Below are 21388 nucleotides of genomic sequence, written 5' to 3'. Positions count from 1 at the left end.
TCTTAATGATCGGCTATGAAAAGCCAACTGAAAATTATCCATGATTATTATTTGACCATGCTTGTCACTTATGAACATTTTTGAACATCTTGGCATAGTTCTGTTATAATCTCCACCCGGCACAGCCAGAAGAGGACTGGCCACCCCTCATAGCCTGGTTCCTCTCTAGGTTTCTTCCTAGGTTTTGGCCTTTCTAGGGAGTTTTTCCTAGCCACCGTGCTTCTTCACCTGCATTCTAGCTGTTTGGGGTTTTAGGCTGGGTCTCTGTACAGCACTTCGAGATATTAGCTGATGTACGAAGGGCTATATAAAATAAACTTGATTGATTTATTCCTTTCTGCGCAATGTACTGAGAACCCAGCTGGCTGTATGGACCGGAACAGTATATCTGGAGAGAGCTATGATTCCGTAAAACAGAGTATGTTACAAGTACTTTATGTCTCTCTGGAAGGAGATCCTCACTCTGAGCTCATCTACTTTCTTGTCCAGGGACTGAACATTAGCAAGTAATATATTCTGAAGCGGTGGATGGTGTCCATGTCTCCTGAGTCGGACTAGAAGCCCACTCCAAATACCTCTTCTCCTCTTTTTGTGGCTGTGTAGAGTTTGACAACATTTGACTGTGCTGACTTAAATAGTGTACTGTGCTATCTGGGAGTGCTTCAGTTAGAGATGGTTGGTTGGTTTTGAATGGATGAGAATATCAGGCTACATTTTCTACAGAATTTCCACCTTACCATGTGCGAAACTGTCTGTAGAATTCCTCTGTTCTACAGTTTCAACACTGTTTGCTTTAGTTTGTAGTCAACAGACACACCCTTCTCACCCACTTCATTGTCATATTTTCTTTGGAATTCTCGCTTTGTCTTTGTGACTTTGAGAGAATTGACTCTGTAGGGTGTACTTACCACTACTTACCCTAACAAATGTTATGCAACAATAGTATGCACATGCGCCTCGCACACTTTCTGTGTATGACAGACCGACCACAATCTCTGTCATATCCAGAGAAAGGGGTGTGACTACTTTAGAGGTGGGACAGGCAAGAGATAAAGACACACAGCTGTGTTATTTTATGTTTACACCTGACACAGCAGGACAGCAGCCATACCTGAAGTAAACTGACAGAGGTAAGGATAATTTAATAGGATTTGACCTTAAAGTCCAGGTAGCAGATAATGGACCTTATCTGACATTTATGTAGTTTATGTAATGTAACTAATATAAACGGGATTTAACTTGACAAATTCTTTGCTAGTTTACAATTTTACAATTTATGCAACTCGCATATAAAAACCAGTAAGACTGCTGGAATGCCCTGAGCACAAGATTGTAATTTTTATGACTCACATAGTAGAGGAACATATTGCCTGTAGCCTACTTTACATGGTAAGCTGTTGCGCACCAAGTGGCACTTAACTTCACATCACTTCACTTAGTTATGGAAAACGGCTGTGAGGATTTTTGTACACTATTCACAACATATTGAAACAATTACAATCTTCATACAATCAAAATCTTATTTCAGCAATAACATGTGGAAAAACCAGTGGTGGAAAAAATACCCGATTATCATACCTGAGTAAAAGTAAAGATACCTTAATAGAAAAGGACTCAAGTAAAAGTGAAAGTCACCCAGTAAAATAGTACTTGAATAAAAGTATAAACGTATTTGGTTTTAAATATACTTAAGTATCCAAAGTAAAAGTATACATCTTTTCACATTCCTTATATTAAGCAAACCAGACGGCACAGTTTCCTTGTTTTAAAATACAAAATGTATTCCATTTTTTATAAGTGTTTTATTCCCCGTGTGACGATGACCACAGGGCGTTGTGGGATTGTTTCCCGAAGTTAGAGCTGATTTGGAGAAAACCTCAAACACAACTTTTAGAACAGTATTACAATATTAGAAGAATTGATTTAAGAGTTTGCAATTTGGGCATGTTTTTTTGGGGGTGCTCTAAATGACTCTTTATATATGCGTTTCTGGCATTTAGAAATAGGTGCTACACTACCTTTAAGATTATATTAACTGCATTTGATTAACTTCCCATGTATAACAAGCATGAAGTCTGCTTTTGTAAAATAGAACAAAGGAGATTTCGTGTGTTATATCAGTATCCAATGAAATCACAGGAGGTTGGTGGCACCTTAATTGGGGAGGACGGGCTTGTGGTGATGGCTGGAGCGGAATGGGTGAATGGTATCAAGTACATCAAACACATGATTTGATGCCATTCCAATCACTTTGTTCAAGCCATTATTATGAGCCGTCTTCCCCTCAGCAGCCTCCACTGAATGAAATGTATGTAATGGAAAGAGGATTGCAAATGTTATTGCTCCATTCTAGAGGTGTCAACGTAATTTGCCAAATGTGGCCATTTCTGTAAAGCCAATGTCAAGAAAGCTGCATATTGATGGAAAGAAATGTCATTTTCACATTTTGCATACTTACATGCTCAAAGTTGAACAATTCCATCTTTGTTTGAATAGCATAAGCTCTGAATTCATTACTGTAATGTGTTGTCATTCCCAACATCAAATATTTTAAAATCATTGTAGTGTTGGGAACAGAAGTAAGGGCCACATTATATATGATGGAAGGCCACAAATGGTCACTGAAAGGTACACAACATGATCTAAAGCATTTATAAAAACATTTTGTCATTATGGGGTATTGTGTGTAGGCCCTGAAGGCACTGTGTATATATACACTACATGACCAAAAGTATGTTTGTCGAACATCTCATTCCAAAATGATGGGCATTGTCATGGAGTTGGTCACCCCTTTGCTGCTTTAACAGCCTACTCTCTTCTGGAAAGGCTTTCCACTAGATGTTGGAACATTTCTGAGGGGACTTCCATTCAGCCACAAGAGCATTAGTGAGGTCAGGCCCTGATGTTGGGCAATTAGGCCTGGCTAGCGGTCGGCGTTCCAATTCATCGCAAAGGTGTTTGATGGGGTTGAGGTCAAGGCTCTGTGCAGGCCAGTTCACACCCTTCTTGACAAATAATTTATGTATGGGCCTCGCTTTGTGCACTGGGGCATTGTCATGCTGAAAAAAGAAAGGGCCTTGGCCAAACTGTTGAAACAAAGATGGAAGCACAGAATTGTCTAGAATGTCATTGTATGCGGAAGTGTTAAGATTTCCCTTCACTGGAACTAAGGGGCCTAGTACGAACCATGAAAAACAGCCCCAAAGCTTATTATCCAATGGTGGTGAGGCTTCTGTGTGGCTGCTTGGCCATGGAAACCCATTTCATGAAGCTCCCGACAAACAGTTCTTGTGCTGACGTTGCTTCCAAAGGTAGTTTGGAACTCGGTGGTGAGTGTTGCAACCGAGGACAGACAATTTTTACGTGCTACGCACTTCAGCACTCGGCAGTCCCGTTCTGTGAGCTTGAGTGGCCTACCACTTCGTGGTTGAGCCGTTGTTGCTCCTAGACGTTTCACTTCACAATATCAGCATTTACAGTTGATCGAGGCAGCTCTAGCAAGGCAGGAAAGAGTATGCAAAGTTGTCATCAAGGCAACATATTTTTAACACTTTTTTGGTTTCTACATGATTCCATATGTGTTATTTCATAGTGTTGATGTCTTCACTACTATTCTACAATGAAGAAAATAGTAAAAATAAAGAAAAACCCTTTAATAAGTAGGTGTGTTCAAACTTTTGACTGGTACTGTATAAGACAAACGGATGACATATAACACAGCATGTGACTTTTATGTTTCTGTGTAGAGTTTGATGACCTTTGATTGTGCTGGCATAAATAGGCTACATTGCTATCAGGTATTTGGGAATGCCTCAGTTAGAGATGGTTGGTTTGGATTAGAATACCAGTTTAGATTTTCAACAGAATTTCCGCCTTACTATGTGAGAAACTGTCAAACTGTCTCTGTTCTACAGTTGCAGCACTGTTTTCTTTAGTTTGTAGTCAACAGACACACCCTTCTCACCCACTTCATTATCGTTTTCTGTTTGGAATTCTCTCTTTGTCTTTGTAACTTTGAGAGAAGTAACTGTAGGGTGTACATACTGGTACTTACCATAACAATAGTACTATAACAAATGTTACGCAGAGTTGAATGCTTTAGTACACTGGTTCTCAATCCTGGTCCTGGGGACCCAAAGGAGTGCACATTTTTGTTTTTGCCCTAGCACTACACACCTGAATCAAATTATTAACTCATCAAAAGGCTTTGATGATTTGAGTCAGGTGTGTAGTGCTAGGGCAAAAACAAAAATGTGCACTGGGTCCCCAGGACCAGGATTGAGAACCACTGCTTTAGTCATTTCTATTGGACCTTGACCCCACTGCCCACTCCCCACCAAACCCCTAGATGGCGTATTCCACCAGCACTCTTGCTGCTGGCTGCTTTGGGAAGATATACAGGGAGAAGTACAATGACACCTGGGCTGCAATCAAGAAGGTGCCACAACACTTAATCAATTGGAGAGACCTGGAGAGAGAGTGTCAAGTATACAAGTGAGTATGACAGACAATGCGCTATCATGGTATGTTGCGAAATGGTGATGATATCAGAGATGGTGTTGATGAGGGTGCTGATGAAGGTCACTACAGAAGTGATTAGTTGTGCTGTCTGTAGACTCCAATGCCCTCATAACCCTTTCTCACCATTTTCTTTCACACTTTCTCTGTGACCTGGGACTCCAGTAAGGCAATTCATCCTAACATAGTGAAGCTTCTGGGTAATCCAACACTCAAGGACTCTAAGTGGATCATCCCCATGGAGTTCATCTTTGGAGAGGAACTGGAGACAACCATCTTCAAATCACAAACATCTAAAATACAGGTAGGCCTATGGATCCCACCGCTCCCACCAAACATGCATACGACGGTGTTGATGAAAGTTCACATAGCAAAACTTTCATATCTGAAACATCTGATAAACAAGTATCTAGGCCTACAGGATTTTCAGGGGGGCCTTCCCAACATTATTAAAAATGTCTATGACAGCCCAAGTTTGATTGACTTTGGTCTCCACTACTCAACTATATTTCAAATTGGACAGAGTGAATGGGGTGATTAGGGAAATGAGCAGATACATGTTGTGTAAGGTGCTGTAAAAACTAAAAACGAATTATTTGCTTGTCATCTCAGCTAAGGCTGGAAATAGCTAATAAGAACCTTGATAGTGCTGCTGCAAGTTTTTATATATATATATATATTTTTTTAAATAATTATTCTTTATTTATTTGTTTATATATATATTATTATTTTTTTGTTTTTTTTTCATTCTTATTATTATTGTTATTATTTTTATTTATTTATTATTAGTTTATTTATTTATTTATTATTATTATATATTTTTATAGTCTGCCACATCTGTGAGTGTGGAATGTGTTTTCTTGGTTGATTGAAAAACAAGAAAACTTAATAAAACTTTAAATTGAAAAAAAAAAAAAAACATTTCTATGTGCAAGTTAGCTCATCAGTTGATAATCAAAGCCTTTCTTCCCCCACAGTTGACTCCATCTATAAAGGCCACCATCATCACAGGCATGTGTGAAGGACTACTTTATCTACACAGCAAAGATATTGTCCATCAGGACCTCAAGCCTGACAACATCATGGTGAGAAAGGCAATAAAGTTGTTTTTGTTATTCTGATGTTCTTCATTAATGATGCAAGACTTTAGAAGCAGTTGTTCATCTGTTGTTTATCACTATCACATTATCACTGTAAATTAATAGACTAGAAATAAAACAATATTTCTCAACCCCTCTCAAATGATCTCTTCCAGGTAGAGCATGACACTCACAGAGCTGTGATCATTGATATGGGACTGGCCAAATTCTTCTGCAATGGCCTAAATTCTGCTATGGATTCGGGCAACGAGGCCTACTCTCCCCCTGAGATCCTGCAGAGGCGGGGCCAACGAGACCAGCGTTCGGACGTGTGGGCAATGGGTAAAATCATTGCTGAACTCTGTGCCAGAGTCAGGCTGCACACCCCCAGTGTCTGTCCAAATAAGATCCAGGAGACCCTCAGTCTCCAAGGCCAGCAGTACTGTAACGCTGTCTGTAGAATGGTGCAGAGAGACCCCACAGTGCGGGCCACCATGGCCGGAATCATGCCGGAGATACAAAGGGCAGGGGTAGATGGCGGTGGCGGCAACACCGGGGGGCAAAAAAGAGGACCTCTTCTGACACCCTTTCCTCATACTCAGGTAAAAAACACATTGCTACGTCCTCAAGCTCCTGTACAGCGTTCACCATCTCCATCGAGATTTGAGCGCAATGCTTTACCAATGCCTGAGGTCAAGACGCTAGTGCGAGCTCCTGTGCAAGCGGCTTCTCCATCAAGATGGGAGCGGGCAGCCTTACCAACGCCTGAGGTCAAGAACTCACCATCTCCCCTTTCAAAGGTAGACCAGGTTACTGCTCTGGTTCCATCAGGCATAACTCAACCCAGTCAAGATGTCATGAAACAGCTTCTCTACAAAGAGGCATCGAGGGGTCTCCCATTCTCACTCCCCACGACGGGAAATGTGCGAATCCGCCGCTATGAGGAAAGGAATGGGGAAGTTGAGACTTGGGAGCAAAAGGAGGTGGTGACCGAAAGAGGGAGGATAGTCAAGTTTGAGGATATGATGTTTAACAACAAGTCGTAAGAAGGTTATTGAGAGATGTGAAATAGTTGGGAGTTGATTTGACTCTGCTTTTCCAGAGCGTGGGCCACACCCCATCCATCCTTCAATGTAAAAGTCTGACATGTTTCTGAAAAAGGCAAAAGACTGTATTTGGGACGGGGGATAATCTAATGGAATAATTCTAATGTCCAGTGAAACTATACTATGTAACAATACATTTACGCATTTTCTTACTACGGTAGACTAAATGTATATACTGTATGAATATATATATATATATCAACAACAATAAAACATTGTATTGCACTGTTATGAATGAAACCTAAGGTTGAGTAAGTGTAGCGTGGTTCGTTCTGCGTTGTGTAATTTTAATTAGGACGCTGGCACACTTGACGGTCTGCTCGCTGAAATCTTTTTATTTGCCCTGCACACGAAGAGACAACACACATGTTACCCTTGGCGCAGTCACAGCTCTCGGGCACCTTGCTAGCCGAAGGTCAAGCAAAAGAGCGCCAAAAGGAATTAACAGGTGCTGTGTGCACACACTCGCTGCACAACAGCACACCATACAAGTAAAACTATACAGAACATAATTCTGACAAAATAAAAGACATACCTGCACACAAAGAGACAACACACATGTTACCCTTGGCGCAGTCACAGCTCTCGGGCACCTGTGCGAGCACATGGACACTCACTCAACCACTGTCACAAGTACTCACAAGTTACAACAGATACCCCAGTCAGTGAACTCTGTGAAACTTGTTAACATAAGTTCCTACAATGTCCACACTATAACAAACTTATGGTTGCAAAACAGTACATTGTATAACCTTATGACAGTTGTATATTAAACAGTTTCGGAGCCAAGGACAACATACCTTGCTAGCCGAAGGTCAAGCAAAAGAGAACGATAAAGGGGTATGGAGATACAGATAACCCGCGATGGGCCAAACCAAAATATGCAAAACTTTTACAATCACATGTATGTACAATATTGGTATGAAAAAGTGTTTGTACACCAAATAAAAACATTAGCTATGCAGCTGTAATTAAATAAAAAATTACACTGAATTATTATTATTATTATCAAATTATTAACATCCCCTCTTGACCTGGCCTATTTGAATTGGTCCTTGTGTGCAATTTGGTGCTTAATCTAGGGGAACAACATCACACTGCTACATAAGGATTCATGAATGATGTTGAAGGACTATATCACTTTACAGTATTGCTACAATAACTATCTCTGAATGTTGTTGAAATCTCATCCCTCTTGCAAATCAGTTGTATCTTTAGCTTGATATACCTTTGACTATGAACATAGTAAAACACATTTGTTTTGTATCATCTAAGACAAGAAGATCTTACATTTAGCTTACACTTAAGAATTAAAGTCATTTTCCACAAATAGATGCTGTGTTATATCCTCTTTACAACAACAAAGTGTACAAAAGGTCCTCTCTTCAAGACTTTGTCAACCAGAGCTGTGTTCAGCTCCAGACAGGGTATCCCACTCCCACAGTTCATCCACTTCATCCCGTCAGAGGGAACTTCAACACAGGTGTTTGAGTAATTCTTTTTTTTTGTATTAATCATCGTATTAAGGCCAATCTGGACTGTGCAGACTTCATTGAGAGAGGAGAAACTAAATCAGAAATACAGTATCACATTGTCCTTGACCTTGCTCCATTTTCACTGCACTGCGGGGAGCTCTATCTTCTGGAGCAGTCAACCTGGAAAATATATCCACATCACAATGAAGTGAGAGTCAAGTTATACATCAACTGAAGCAAACTAAAGAGCACACATACAGACATGATAAATCAATATCATGATTTGATAATAAGCCACTGCATTAACTGTTAAAAGGTACATGGTGCATATCAGTGGCGGTCGTGCCGTTTTAGATCAGGGAAGACATTCTTTTTATTTCTATTACAGCATATTGAATGACTGTCGTTCATTCCATTCACCCAGCTCAATGTAACATCGATAGGTTTAGACTACTACATGATACTCAAATTGTCCCTATAGCCATCATGAGGTTGCTATAACCTAGCCTACGAATAAAAGTTTACAATGTAGGTGCACACAGTTTAGCCATAGCCAGCTAGCTAACATAGCACCCCTCTCTGTTTGACACTGGTGTTTGAGTAGGCTAAACTAGCTAGCTGTATTCACTAGCTAAGTAAGTGCAAGTGAAAGTGAGGAAAGAAAATACTACGAAATATAGCTCTCTCTCTATCTCTTGCTTTTCCTTCATTTTTGACAAAATAATTTTGTTAAAAACTGTTCCCCTATTGTCTCTGAGTCAACTACTCACCACATTTTATGCACTGCAGTGCTAGCTAGCTGTAGGTTATGTTTTCAGTACCATATTCATTCTCTGATCCCTTGAATGGGTGGACATGTCAGTTTATGCTGCAAGAGCTCTGATAGGTTGGAGAACGTCTTCCGGAAGTTCTCATAATTACTGTGCAAATCTTTTGAAGGGGGTAAAAACCATGAGCCTCCTAAGTTTTGTATTGAGGTCAATATACAGAGGAGGACGGAAACTAGCTGTCCTCCGGCTACACCATGGTGCTACCCCAGAGAATTCAGTGTTTTAATAAATTATTTTGTGATGTGAATATATTTAGTAAAGTTTTATCTAAAAATGACAATTTTTTTAATGTTCCACTATTAAACATTTTCTGAAATTCACTGAGGAGGATGGTCCTCCCCTTCTTCTGAGGAGCCTCCCCTGGTGTGTATAGCATATGTCTAATTAATCACAACACAAACACTGTAGCATGCTTCAGCATTCTCAAATGTGAATTCAGTGGTCTATGTGTGGTTTTCTATACATTCCACTCAGCTAATACAAATCTAACCAAATACCATTTTAATTGTCATATGCTTCGTAAAGAACAGCTGTAGACTAACAGTGAAATTCTTACTAACGGGCCCTTCCCAACAATTCAGAATACAATAAAACGATTAAAATATTAATACATAATAATAGAAAAAAGACATTAACACGAGGAATAAATACAAAATGAGCAATGATAGCTTGGATATAAACATGGGATATCAGTTCCGAGTCAATGTGCAGGGGTACGAGGAAATTGAGGTAAATATGTACTAATAGGTAGGGGTAAAGTGACTAGGCAACATGATAGAGTGTGTAGGTGTGTGTGTTGCAAATGTGTGTCTGTGTGTACCTGTTATGTGTGAGTGAGTGTGTGTATGTGTCAGTGTCAGTACAGTACCAGTCAAAAATTTCGACACTTACTAATTCCAGGACTATGTAAAGGTCTGCGTGTAGCTGGTGCAGAGGACTCAGGCGCAGGACAGCGACGTCGACCGCCGAACGCCGCCCGAAGAAGGAGAGAGACCGACTTCGGCGGAAGTCGTGACAGACTATGAAATAACACATATGGAATCATGTAGTAACCAAAAAAGTGTTAAACAAATCAAAACATATTTTTACATTTGAGATTCTTCAAATAGCCACCCTTTGCCTTGATAAAAGCTTTGCACACTCTTGGGTTTCTCTCAACCAGCTTCACCTGGAATGCTTTTCCAACAGTCTTGAAGGAGTTCCCACCTAGGCTGAGTACTTGTTGGCTGCTTTTCCTTCACTCTGAGGTTTGACTCATCCAAAACCATCTCAATTTGGCTGAGGTCGGGTGATTGTGGAGGCCAGATAATCTGATGCAGCACATTATCACTCTCCTTCTTGGTCAAATAGCCCTTACACAGCCTGGAGGTGTGTTGGATCACTGTCCTGTTGAAAAACAAATGCTAGTCCCACTATGCGCAAACCAGATGGGATGGTGTATCATTGCAGAATGCTGTGGTAGCCATGCTGGTTAAGTGTGCCTTCAATTCTTAATAAATCACTGACAGTGTCACCAGCACCCCCACACCATCACACCTCCTCCTCCACTCTTCACGGTGGGAACCACACATGCGGAGATCATCTGTTCACCTACTCTGCGTCTCACAAAGACATGGTGGTCCAGGGAAAAAACACCTGTTCAACAGAACAAACCAAAACGCAACCCAAACAAATGACAGCTAACCAAACAATCCTGCACAAACCCAAGAGGGTAGGGCAAGATTAAATACCCCACTAATAACATAAACTAGAACCAGGTGAGCAACAAGACAGACAAAACAAAAAATTAAAGGGATCGGTGGCAGCTAGTAGACCGGCGACGACGACCGCCGAGCGCCGCCCGAACAGGGAGAGGAGCCACCTTCGGTGGAAGTCGTGACAATGTAAGGATTGGAGAGAAGGAGGAGTGTCTTAAGTGGGATATATACAGTTGACGTCGGAAGTTTACATACACCTTAGACAAATACATTTAAACTCAGTTTTTCACAATTCCTGACATTTAATCCAAGTAAAATTCCCTGTCTTAGGTCAGTTAGGATCACCACTTTATTTTAAGAATGTGAAATGTCAGAATAATAGTAGAGAGAATTGTTTATTTCAGCCTTTATTTCTTTCATCACATTCTCAGAGGGTCAGACGTTTACATACACTCAATTAGTATTTGGTAGCATAGCCTTTAAATTGATTCACTTGGGTCAAATGTTTCAGGTAGCCTTCCACAAGCTTCCCACAATAATATTCCTTCTGACAGAGCTGGTGTAACTGAGTCAGGTTTGTAGGCCTCCTTGTTCGCACATGCTTTTTCAGGTCTGTCCACAATTTTTCTATAGGATTGAGGTCAGGGCTTTGTTATGGCCACTCCAATACCTTGACTTTGTTGTCCTTAAACCATTTTGCCACAACTTTGGAAGTATACTTGGGGTCATTGTCCATTTGGAAGACCCATTTGCGACCAAGCTTTAACTTCCTGACTGATGTCTTGAGATGTTGCTTCAATACAACGACATAATTTTCTTTCCTCATGAAGCACCCCCACAACATGATGCTGCCACCCCTGTGCTTCATGGTTGGAATGTTCTCCTTCGGCTTGCAAGCCTCCCCCTTTTTCCTCCAAACATAACGATGGTCATTATGGCCAAACAGTTATATTTTTGTTTCGTCAGACCAGAGGACATTTCTCCAAAAAGTATGATCTTTGTCCCCATGTGCAGTTGCAAACCATAGTCTGGCTTTTTTTATGGCGGTTTTGGCGGCCTTTCAGGTACGTCGATATAGGACTTGTTTTACTGTGGATATAGATACTTTTGTACCTGTTTCCTCCAGCATCTTCACAAGGTCCTTTGCTGTTGTTCTGGGATTGATTTGCACTTTTCGCACCAAAGTACGTTCATCTCTAGGAGACAGAACGTGTCTCCTTCCTGAACGGTGTGACGGCTGTGTGGTCCCATGGTGTTTATACTTGCCTACTATTGTTTGTACAGGTGAACGTGGTACCTTCAGGCGTTTGGAAATTGCTCCCAAGTATGAACCAAACTTGTGGAGGTCTTCATTTTTTGGCTGATTTCTTTTGATTTACCAATGATGTCAAGCAATGAGGCACTGAGTTTGAAGGTTGGCCTTGAAATACATCCACAGGTACACCTCCAATTGACTCAAATGATGTCACTTAGCCTATCAGAAGCTTCTAAAGCCATGACATCATTTTCTGGAATTTTCCAAGCTGTTTAAAGGCACAGTCAACTTAGTGTATGTAAACTTCCGACCCACTGGAATTGTGATACAGTGAAAGTGAAATAAGTGAAATAATCTGTCTGTAAACAATTGTTGGAAAAATGTATTGTGTCATGCACAAAGTAGATGTCTTAACCAACTTGCCAAAACGATAGTTTGTTAACAAGAAATGTGTGGAGGGGTTGAAAAACGAGTTTTATTGACTCTAACCTAAGTGTATGTAAACTTCCGACTTTAACTGTATATCTGGTTGGGAGAAATGTTGGGTTTTCTGAATTACAGCTGTACAGAACCTTTGGGAAGAATTAAACTTGGTTAAAGCTTCTCTAGCCTGTCTAGGATCAGCGTGGCGCTAGCGGCAACCCCCCCCCCCCCCCCCCCACTGAAAAACCAGTGCCGCGAAATTCAAAAAAAATATTTTTTTAAAATATTTAACTTTCACACATTAAAGTCCAATACAGCTAATGAAAGACACAGATCTTATGAATCCAGTCAACATTTCCGATTTTTAAAATGTTTTACAGGGAAGACACAATATGTAAAGATGTACATCTATTACCTAAAAACACATTAGCATAATCCACCATCTTTTATTTGTCCACCAACACCAGTAGCCATCACCAATTCGGCTAAACTAAGATATTTATAGCCCCTAACCAACAAAAAAACTCATTAGATGACAGTCTGATAACATATTTATGGTATGGGATAGGTTTTGTTAGAAAAAAGTGCATATTTCAGGTATATGGCATAGTTTACAATTGCACCCACCATCACAAATGGACTAGAATAATTACAATGAGCAACGTGTTTACCTAACTACTAATCATCAAACATTTCGTAAAAATACACAGCATACACGAATCGAAAGACACAGATCCTGTGAATACAGACAATATTTCAGATTTTCTAAGTGTCTTACAGCGAAAACACAATAAATCGTTATATTAGCTTAGCACATAGCAATTAGCAGCCCAGCATTGATTCTAGCCAAAGTGAGCGATAAAAGTCAACATCGCCAAAAGATATTAATTTTTTCACTAACCTTCTCAGAATTCTTCCGATGACACTCCTGTAACATCACATTACAACATGCATATACAGTTTGATCGAAAATGTTTATATTTAGCCACCAAAATCATGGTTAGACAATGTGAAATGTAACTCGGCTGGTCAGAATTTGTCCTTGCGCCACTTAGACAGTGATCTACTCTTATACATAAATACTCATAAACGTGACTAAAAAATATAGGGTGGACAGGGATTGATAGACAATTTAATTCTTAATACAATTGCGTTATTACATTTTTAAATTTATCCTTACTTTTCAATACAGTTTGCGCCAAGCGAAGCTACGTCAAAAAACATGGCGTCCTAAGCCACTAAAATGTTTCGACAGAAACACGATTTATCATAATAAAAATGTCCTACCTTGAGCTGTTCTTCCATCAGTATCTTGGGCAAAGGATCCTTTCTTGGGAGAAATCGTCTTTTGGTGGAAAGCTGTCCTCTTGCCATGTGGAAATGTCAACTACGTTCGGGATGAACTGAAAAGCGTGCCCAACTTTTCACATCGTTGCAAAAATAAATGTCCCAAAATCGCACTAAACGGATATAAATTGCTATAAAACGCTTTAAATTAACTACTTTGTGATGTTTGTAACTCCTATAACGAGTGAAAAGATGACCGGAGAAATATAACAGGCTAAACTAACGCTTGGAACAGGAGAGGGTCGGTGTCTTCCACGCGCGTTACGCAGCAAGAAAAGACTTGCTAGCTAAAGGTTTTTTTCATTTGTAGGGCCTGTGAACGAGCAATCGAGCCCGTTGGAATCGTCATCACGTAAAGGCATCCAGGGGAAGACGTAAGAAGTGTCCGTATAGTCATAGCAACGACAGTGCCCGTTTAAATGACTTCAGAAAAGTGGCCAACGTTTCTCAAATCTGACTCCATGTCAGGGAAATTGCTGTAGAATGGGCTCTGTTCCACTTAGAGACAAAATTTCAACTCCTATAGAAACTATAGACTGTTTTCTATCCAATAATAATAATAATATGCATATTGTACGATCAAGGATTTTGTGGGAAGCCGTTTAAAAAATTAGCCACATTAGCATAAATAGTCTAAACAGCGCCCCCATCCCCAACAGGCTAGCATCCGTGAGTTATTTACTCTGAAAAATAAGAACCTAACACTTGCAATCCATGGCTTCTAGTTGGGATATGTACGTGATGTCACTGTGGGAATGATCATCAATGCACTTATTAATGAAGCCGGTGACTGATGTGGTAAACTCCTCAATGTTATTGGTTGAATTCTGGAATATATTCCAGTCTGTGCTAACGAAACAACATCCGTATTGAGCGTGTCACTGGTATTTCCTCTTTGAGTTTTTGCTTGTAAGCAGGAATCAGGAGGATATATACTGAACAAAAATATAAACGCAACATGTTTCAACACAACATGTAAAGTGTCAGTCGCATGTTTCAAATAAAAGTAGCTTATTAAACAGCATTATCATCACACAGGTGCTGTGCTGGGGACAACTGTGCTACTGGACCATACTCACCGCCCTCTGTAGCGCCTTCCAGTCTGGTGCCTTGCAGTTGCCATACCAAGCGGTGATGCAGCCAGTCAAGATGCACTCAATGTTTCAGTTGTAGAACATTTTGAGGATCTGTGGGCCTATGCCAAATCTTTTTTGCCTCCCGAAGGGGAAGAGGCACTGTCTTGCCCTCTTCACAACTGTGTGGGAGTGTGTGGACCATAGTTGTCTTTGCTGTCCTTGTATCTAGGACAATTGTGTAGTTAGACTAATTATCTGGCCAGTTACCGAGGTTACCTAGCCAGCTATCGAGGTTACCCAGCCAGCTACACTTTCAAACAAAGTCAACAACGCAGCCACTGCTAGCCAGCCTACTTCAGCAGTACTGTATCATTTTAATCATTTTAGTCAATAAGATTTTTGCAACGTAAGCTTAACTTTCTGAACATTCGAGACGTGTAGTCCACTTGTCATTCCAATCTCCTTTGCATTAGCGTAGCCTCTTCTGTAGCCTGTCAACTATGTGTCTGTCTATCCCTGTTCTCTCCTCTCTGCACAGACCATACAAACGCTTCACACCGCGTGGCCGCGGCCACCCTAACCTGGTGGTCTCAGCCCGCACGACCCACGTGGAGTTCCAGGTCTCCGGTAGCCTCTGGAACTGCCGATCTGCGGCCAACAAGGCAGAGTTCATCTCAGCCTATGCTTCCCTCCAGTCCCTCGACTTCTTGGCACTGACGGAAACATGGCTCACCACAGATAACACTGCTACTCCTACTGCTCTCTCTTCGTCTGCCCACGTGTTCTCGCACACCCCGAGAGCTTCTGGTCAGCGGGGTGTTGGCACCGGGATCCTCATCTCTCCCAAGTGGTCATTCTCTCTTTCTCCCCTTACCCATCTGTCTATCGCCTCCTTTGAATTCCATGCTGTCACAGTTACCAGCCCTTTCAAGCTTAACATCCTTATCATTTATCGCCCTCCAGGTTCCCTCGGAGAGTTCATCAATGAGCTTGATGCCTTGATAAGCTCCTTTCCTGAGGACGGCTCACCTCTCACAGTTCTGGGTGACTTTAACCTCCCCACGTCTACCTTTGACTCATTCCTCTCTGCCTCCTTCTTTCCACTCCTCTCCTCTTTTGACCTCACCCTCTCACCTTCCCCCCCTACTCACAAGGCAGGCAATACGCTTGACCTCATCTTTACTAGATGCTGTTCTTCCACTAACCTCATTGCAACTCCCCTCCAAGTCTCCGACCACTACCTTGTATCCTTTTCCCTCTCGCTCTCATCCATCACTTCCCACACTGCCCTTACTCGGATGGTATCGCGCCGTCCCAACCTTCGCTCTCTCTCCCCCGCTACTCTCTCCTCTTCCATCCTATCATCTCTTCCCTCTGCTCAAACCTTCTCCAACCTATCTCCTGATTCTGGCTCCTCAACCCTCCTCTCCTCCCTTTCTGCATCCTTTGACTCTCTATGTCCCCTATCCTCCAGGCCGGCTCGGTCCTCCCCTCCCGCTCCGTGGCTCGACGACTCATTGCGAGCTCACAGAACAGGGCTCCGGGCAGCCGAGCGGAAATGGAGGAAAATCTCGCCTCCCTGCGGACCTGGCATCCTTTCACTCCCTCCTCTCTACATTTTCCTCTTCTGTCTCTGCTGCTAAAGCCACTTTCTACCACTCTAAATTCCAAGCATCTGCCTCTAACCCTAGGAAGCTCTTTGCCACCTTCTCCTCCCTCCTGAATCCTCATCCCCCCCCCCCCTCCTCCCTCTCTGCAGATGACTTCGTCAACCATTTTGAAAAGAAGGTCGACGACATCCGATCCTCGTTTGCTAAGTTAAACGACACCACTGGTTCTGCTCACACTGCCCTACCCTGTGCTCTGACCTCTTTCTCCCCTCTCTCTCCAGATGAAATCTCGCGTCTTGTGACGGCCGGCCGCCCAACAACCTGCCCGCTTGACCCTATCCCCTCCTCTCTTCTCCAGACCATTTCCGGAGACCTTCTCCCTTACCTCACCTCGCTCATCAACTCATCCTTGACCGCTGGCTACGTCCCTTCCGTCTTCAAGAGAGGGAGAGTTGCACCCCTTCTGAAAAAACCTACACTCGATCCCTCCGATGTCAACAACTACAGACCAGTATCCCTTCTTTCTTTTCTCTCCAAAACTCTTGAACGTGCCGTCCTTGGCCAGCTCTCCTGCTATCTCTCTCAGAATGACCTTCTTGATCCAAATCAGTCAGGTTTCAAGACTAGTCATTCAACTGAGACTGCTCTTCTCTGTATCACGGAGGCGCTCCGCACTGCTAAAGCTAACTCTCTCTCCTCTGCTCTCATCCTTCTAGACCTATCGGCTGCCTTCGATACTGTGAACCATCAGATCCTCCTCTCCACCCTCTCCGAGTTGGGCATCTCCGGCGCGGCCCACGCTTGGATTGCGTCCTACCTGACAGGTCGCTCCTACCAGGTGGCGTGGCGAGAGTCTGTCTCCTCACCACGCGCTCTCACCACTGGTGTCCCCCAGGGCTCTGTTCTAGGCCCTCTCCTATTCTCGCTATACACCAAGTCACTTGGCTCTGCCATAACCTCACATGGTCTCTCCTATCATTGCTATGCAGACGACACACAATTAATCTTCTCCTTTCCCCCTTCTGATGACCAGGTGGCGAATAGCATCTCTGCATGTCTGGCAGACATATCAGTGTGGATGACGGATCACCACCTCAAGCTGAACCTCGGCAAGACGGAGCTGCTCTTCCTCCCGGGGAAGGACTGCCCGTTCCATGATCTCGCCATCACGGTTGACAACTCCATTGTGTCCTCCCAGAGCGCTAAGAACCTTGGCGTGATCCTGGTCAACACCCTGTCGTTTTCAACTAACATCAAGGCGGTGGCCCGTTCCTGTAGGTTCATGCTCTACAACATCCGCAGAGTACGACCCTGCCTCACACAGGAAGCGGCGCAGGTCCTAATCCAGGCACTTGTCATCTCCCGTCTGGATTACTGCAACTCGCTGTTGGCTGGGCTCCCTGCCTGTGCCATTAAACCCCTACAACTCATCCAGAACGCCGCAGCCCGTCTGGTGTTCAACCTTCCCAAGTTCTCTCACGTCACCCCGCTCCTCCGCTCTCTCCACTGGCTTCCAGTTGAAGCTCGCATCCGCTACAAGACCATGGTGCTTGCCTACGGAGCTGTGAGGGGAACGGCACCTCAGTACCTTCAGGCTCTGATCAGGCCCTACACCCAAACAAGGGCACTGCGTTCATCCACCTCTGGCCTGCTCGCCTCCCTACCACTGAGGAAGTACAGTTCCCGCTCAGCCCAGTCAAAACTGTTCGCTGCTCTGGCACCCCAATGGTGGAACAAACTCCCTCACGACGCCAGGACAGCGGAGTCAATCACCACCTTCCGGAGACACCTGAAACCCCACCTCTTTAAGGAATACCTAGGATAGGATAAAGCAATCCTTCTGACCCCCCCTTAAAAGATTTAGATGCACTATTGTAAAGTGGCTGTTCCACTGGATGTCAAGGTGAATCCACCAATTTGTAAGTCGCTCTGGATAAGAGCGTCTGCTAAATGACTTAAATGTAAAATGTAAGTGTAAATGTAATGTAAATGTAAATGTAAATGACCATGTTAATTCCTTAGTGATGTGGACGCCGAGGAACTTGAAGCTCTCAACCCACTCCACTACAGCCCCATCTATGTGGATGGGGCCATGCTCGCGCCTCTGTTTGCTGTAGTCCACGATCAGCTCCTTTGTCTTGCTGACACAAAGGGAGAGGTTGTTGTCTTGGCACCACACTGGCAGGTCTCTGACCTCCTCTCTTTGGGCCATGACCAGCCTTTTCAAAGCATTTCATGGCTGCAGATGTCAGTACTATGGGTCAATAGTAATTTAGGCAGGTTACCTTGGCGTTCTTGAAGAAGGGGATTATGGTGGTCTGCTTGAAACAGGTTTCTATTACAGACCGGGTCAGGGATAGGTTGAAAATGTCAGTGAAGACACTTTCCAGCTGGTCAACATATGCTCTGAGTATTCATCCTGGTATTCTATCGAATGTTAACCTGTTTAAAGGACAAAGGACTTACCTAAATTGGCTACGGAGAATGAGATCACACAGTCGTCTGGAACAGCTAGTGCTCTTATGGATGGTTCAGTGTTTCTTGCCTTTAACCTCTCTTGGGTACGTGAGACGTACCCTCTTCAACAGCCTGTGAAACTGCTGGGCGCCAAATTCAAATACAGAAATACTCATTGTAAAAATTCAGAAAACAAAACATATTTTACATAGGTTTAAAGATTAACTTCTTGTGAATCCAACCACGGTGTCAGATTTAAAAAATGCTTTACGGCGAAAGCATACCTTATGATTATTTGAGAACACAGCCCAGCAGACATATCATTACAAACAGTAACCAGCCAAGTAGAAGAGTTACACAAGTCAGAAATAGAGATAAAATTAATCCCTTACCTTTGATGATCTTCATATGGTTGCACTCAGCAGACATTAATTTACTCAATAAATGTTCCTTTTGTTCGATAAAGTCTCTTTATATCCAAAAACCTCAGTTTTGTTGGGGCGTTTTCTTCAGTAATCCACAGGCTCAAACTCAGTCAAAACAGGCAGACAAAAAATCCAAATTGTATCCGTAAAGTTCATAGAAACATGTCAAACAATGTTTTGTATTCAATCCTCAGGTTGTTTTTAGCCTAAATAATCGATAATATTTCAACCGGACAATAACGTCGTCAATATAAAATGTTAACAAGAAAGGCACTCTCTCGGTCTCGCACATGAAAAAGCTCTGTGACCCTTTAGGATCCACTCATTCAGACTGCTCTTACTTCCTCATTTTTCAGAATACAAGCCTGAAACAATTTCTAAAGACTGTTGACATCTATTGGAAGGCATAGGACCTGCAAGTTGAGTCCTAAGTCAATGGATACTGTAATGGCATTGAATAGAAAACTACAAAACCAAAAAGAAAACTACTTCCCGAATGGATTTTTCTCAGGTTTTCGCCTGCCAAATCAGTTCTGTTATACTCACAGACACTATTTTAACAGTTTTGGAAACCTTAGAGTGTTTTCTATCCAAATCTACCAGTTATATGCATATCATATCTTCTGGGCTCGAGAAGCAGGCAGTTTAATTTGGGCATGCTTTTCATCCAAAATTCCGAATGCTGCCCCCTACCCTAGAGAAGTTAAGCGAGCATAAAAGGCATTTAGCTCATCTGGTAGGTTCATGTGTCTGGGCAGCTCATGACTGGGTTTCCCTTTCTAATCCGTGATAGTTTGCGAGCCCTGCCCCATCTGTCGAGTGTCAGATCTGGCATAGTAGGATTCGATCTTAGTCCTATATTGACGCTTTACCTGTTTGATGGCTCGTCGGAGGTCATAGCAGGATTTCTTATAAGCCTTTAGCTCAGTGTGAATGTTGCTTGTAATCCAATATTTCTGGTTGGGATATGTACGGTCACTGTGGGGATGACGTCATCGACAAACTTCTTAATGAACCTGTTGACTGATGTGGTAAATTCCCCAACGTTATCGTATGAATCCCGGAACATATTCCAGTCTGTGCTAGCGAAATAGTCCTATAGGTTAGCATCAGCTTCACTGACAAATCTGGGTTTAATGGATGCCAGGAAAACTCTACCTGCCCAATGCATAGTGACAAATGTACAGTTGGTGGAGGAGGACAAATGGTCGGGGGCTGTTTTTCATGGTTCGGGCTACACCCCTTAGTTTAAGTGAAGGGAAATCTTTACGCTTCAGCATAAAATTACATTCTAGACGATTCTGTGCTTCCAACTTTATGGCAACAGTTTGATGAAGGCCTTGTGGACTGTAGTATACTGTAGTATTTACTGGACTGTTTTTCAGACATTGTATTATTTACTGTACTGTTTTGTTTTATTATCTTTGACATATAGAGCCTTCGGAAAGTATTCAGACCCCTTGACTTTTTCCACATTTTGTTACATTACAGCCTTACTCTAAATTGATTAAATTATTATTTTCCCTCATCAATCTACACACAATACCCCATAATGAGAAAGCAAAAACAGGTTTTTAGAAATGTTTGCAAATTTATGAAAAAAACAACTGAAATATCACATTTACATACTGTATTCAGACCGTTTACTCAGTACTCAGTACCTTTGGCAGCGATTACAGCCTTCTTGGGTATGATGCTACAAACTTGGCACACCTGTATTTGGGGAGTTTCTCCCATTCTGTAGATCCTCTCAAGCTCTGTCAGGTTGGATGGGGAGCATTGCTGCACAGCTATTTTCAGGTCTCTCCAAAGCCACTCCTGCGTTGTCTTGGCTGTGTGCTTAGGGTCGCTGTCCTGTTGGAAGGTGAACCTTCGCCCCAATCTGAGGTTCTGAGCGCTCTGGAGCAGGTTTTCATGAAGGATCTCTCTGTACTTTGCTCCGTTCATCTTTTCCTCGATCCTGACTAGTCTCCCAGTCCCTGCCGCTGAAAAACATCCCCACAGCATGATGCTGCCACCACCATGCTTCACCGTAGGCATGGTGCCAGGTTTCCTCCAGATGTGACGCTTGGCATTGTGAGAGCAGAAAT

At 42.6% G+C, this 21388-nt stretch overlaps 1 protein-coding gene across 1 annotated transcript; it reads left to right on the top strand.

Moving 5' to 3' along the window:
• The first annotated feature begins 1073 nt into the window (after nt 1-1073).
• LOC129837761 (uncharacterized) lies at nt 1074-7427 on the top strand. Its single transcript, XM_055904187.1, has 5 exons — nt 1074-1130; nt 4349-4494; nt 4684-4822; nt 5496-5603; nt 5774-7427. The coding sequence occupies exons 2-5, from the start codon at nt 4349-4351 to the stop codon at nt 6641-6643; spliced, it is 1263 nt and encodes a 420-aa protein (XP_055760162.1). The 5' UTR covers nt 1074-1130; the 3' UTR covers nt 6644-7427.
• Nucleotides 7428-21388: the final 13961 nt, after the last annotated feature.

Source organism: Salvelinus fontinalis, chromosome 38 (genome assembly GCF_029448725.1).
Source record: "Salvelinus fontinalis isolate EN_2023a chromosome 38, ASM2944872v1, whole genome shotgun sequence".
In the NCBI taxonomy this organism is placed as follows: domain Eukaryota; kingdom Metazoa; phylum Chordata; class Actinopteri; order Salmoniformes; family Salmonidae; genus Salvelinus; species Salvelinus fontinalis.
Note: the sequence above shows the minus strand (reverse complement) of the source record. Positions and strands in the feature narration are given on the sequence as shown.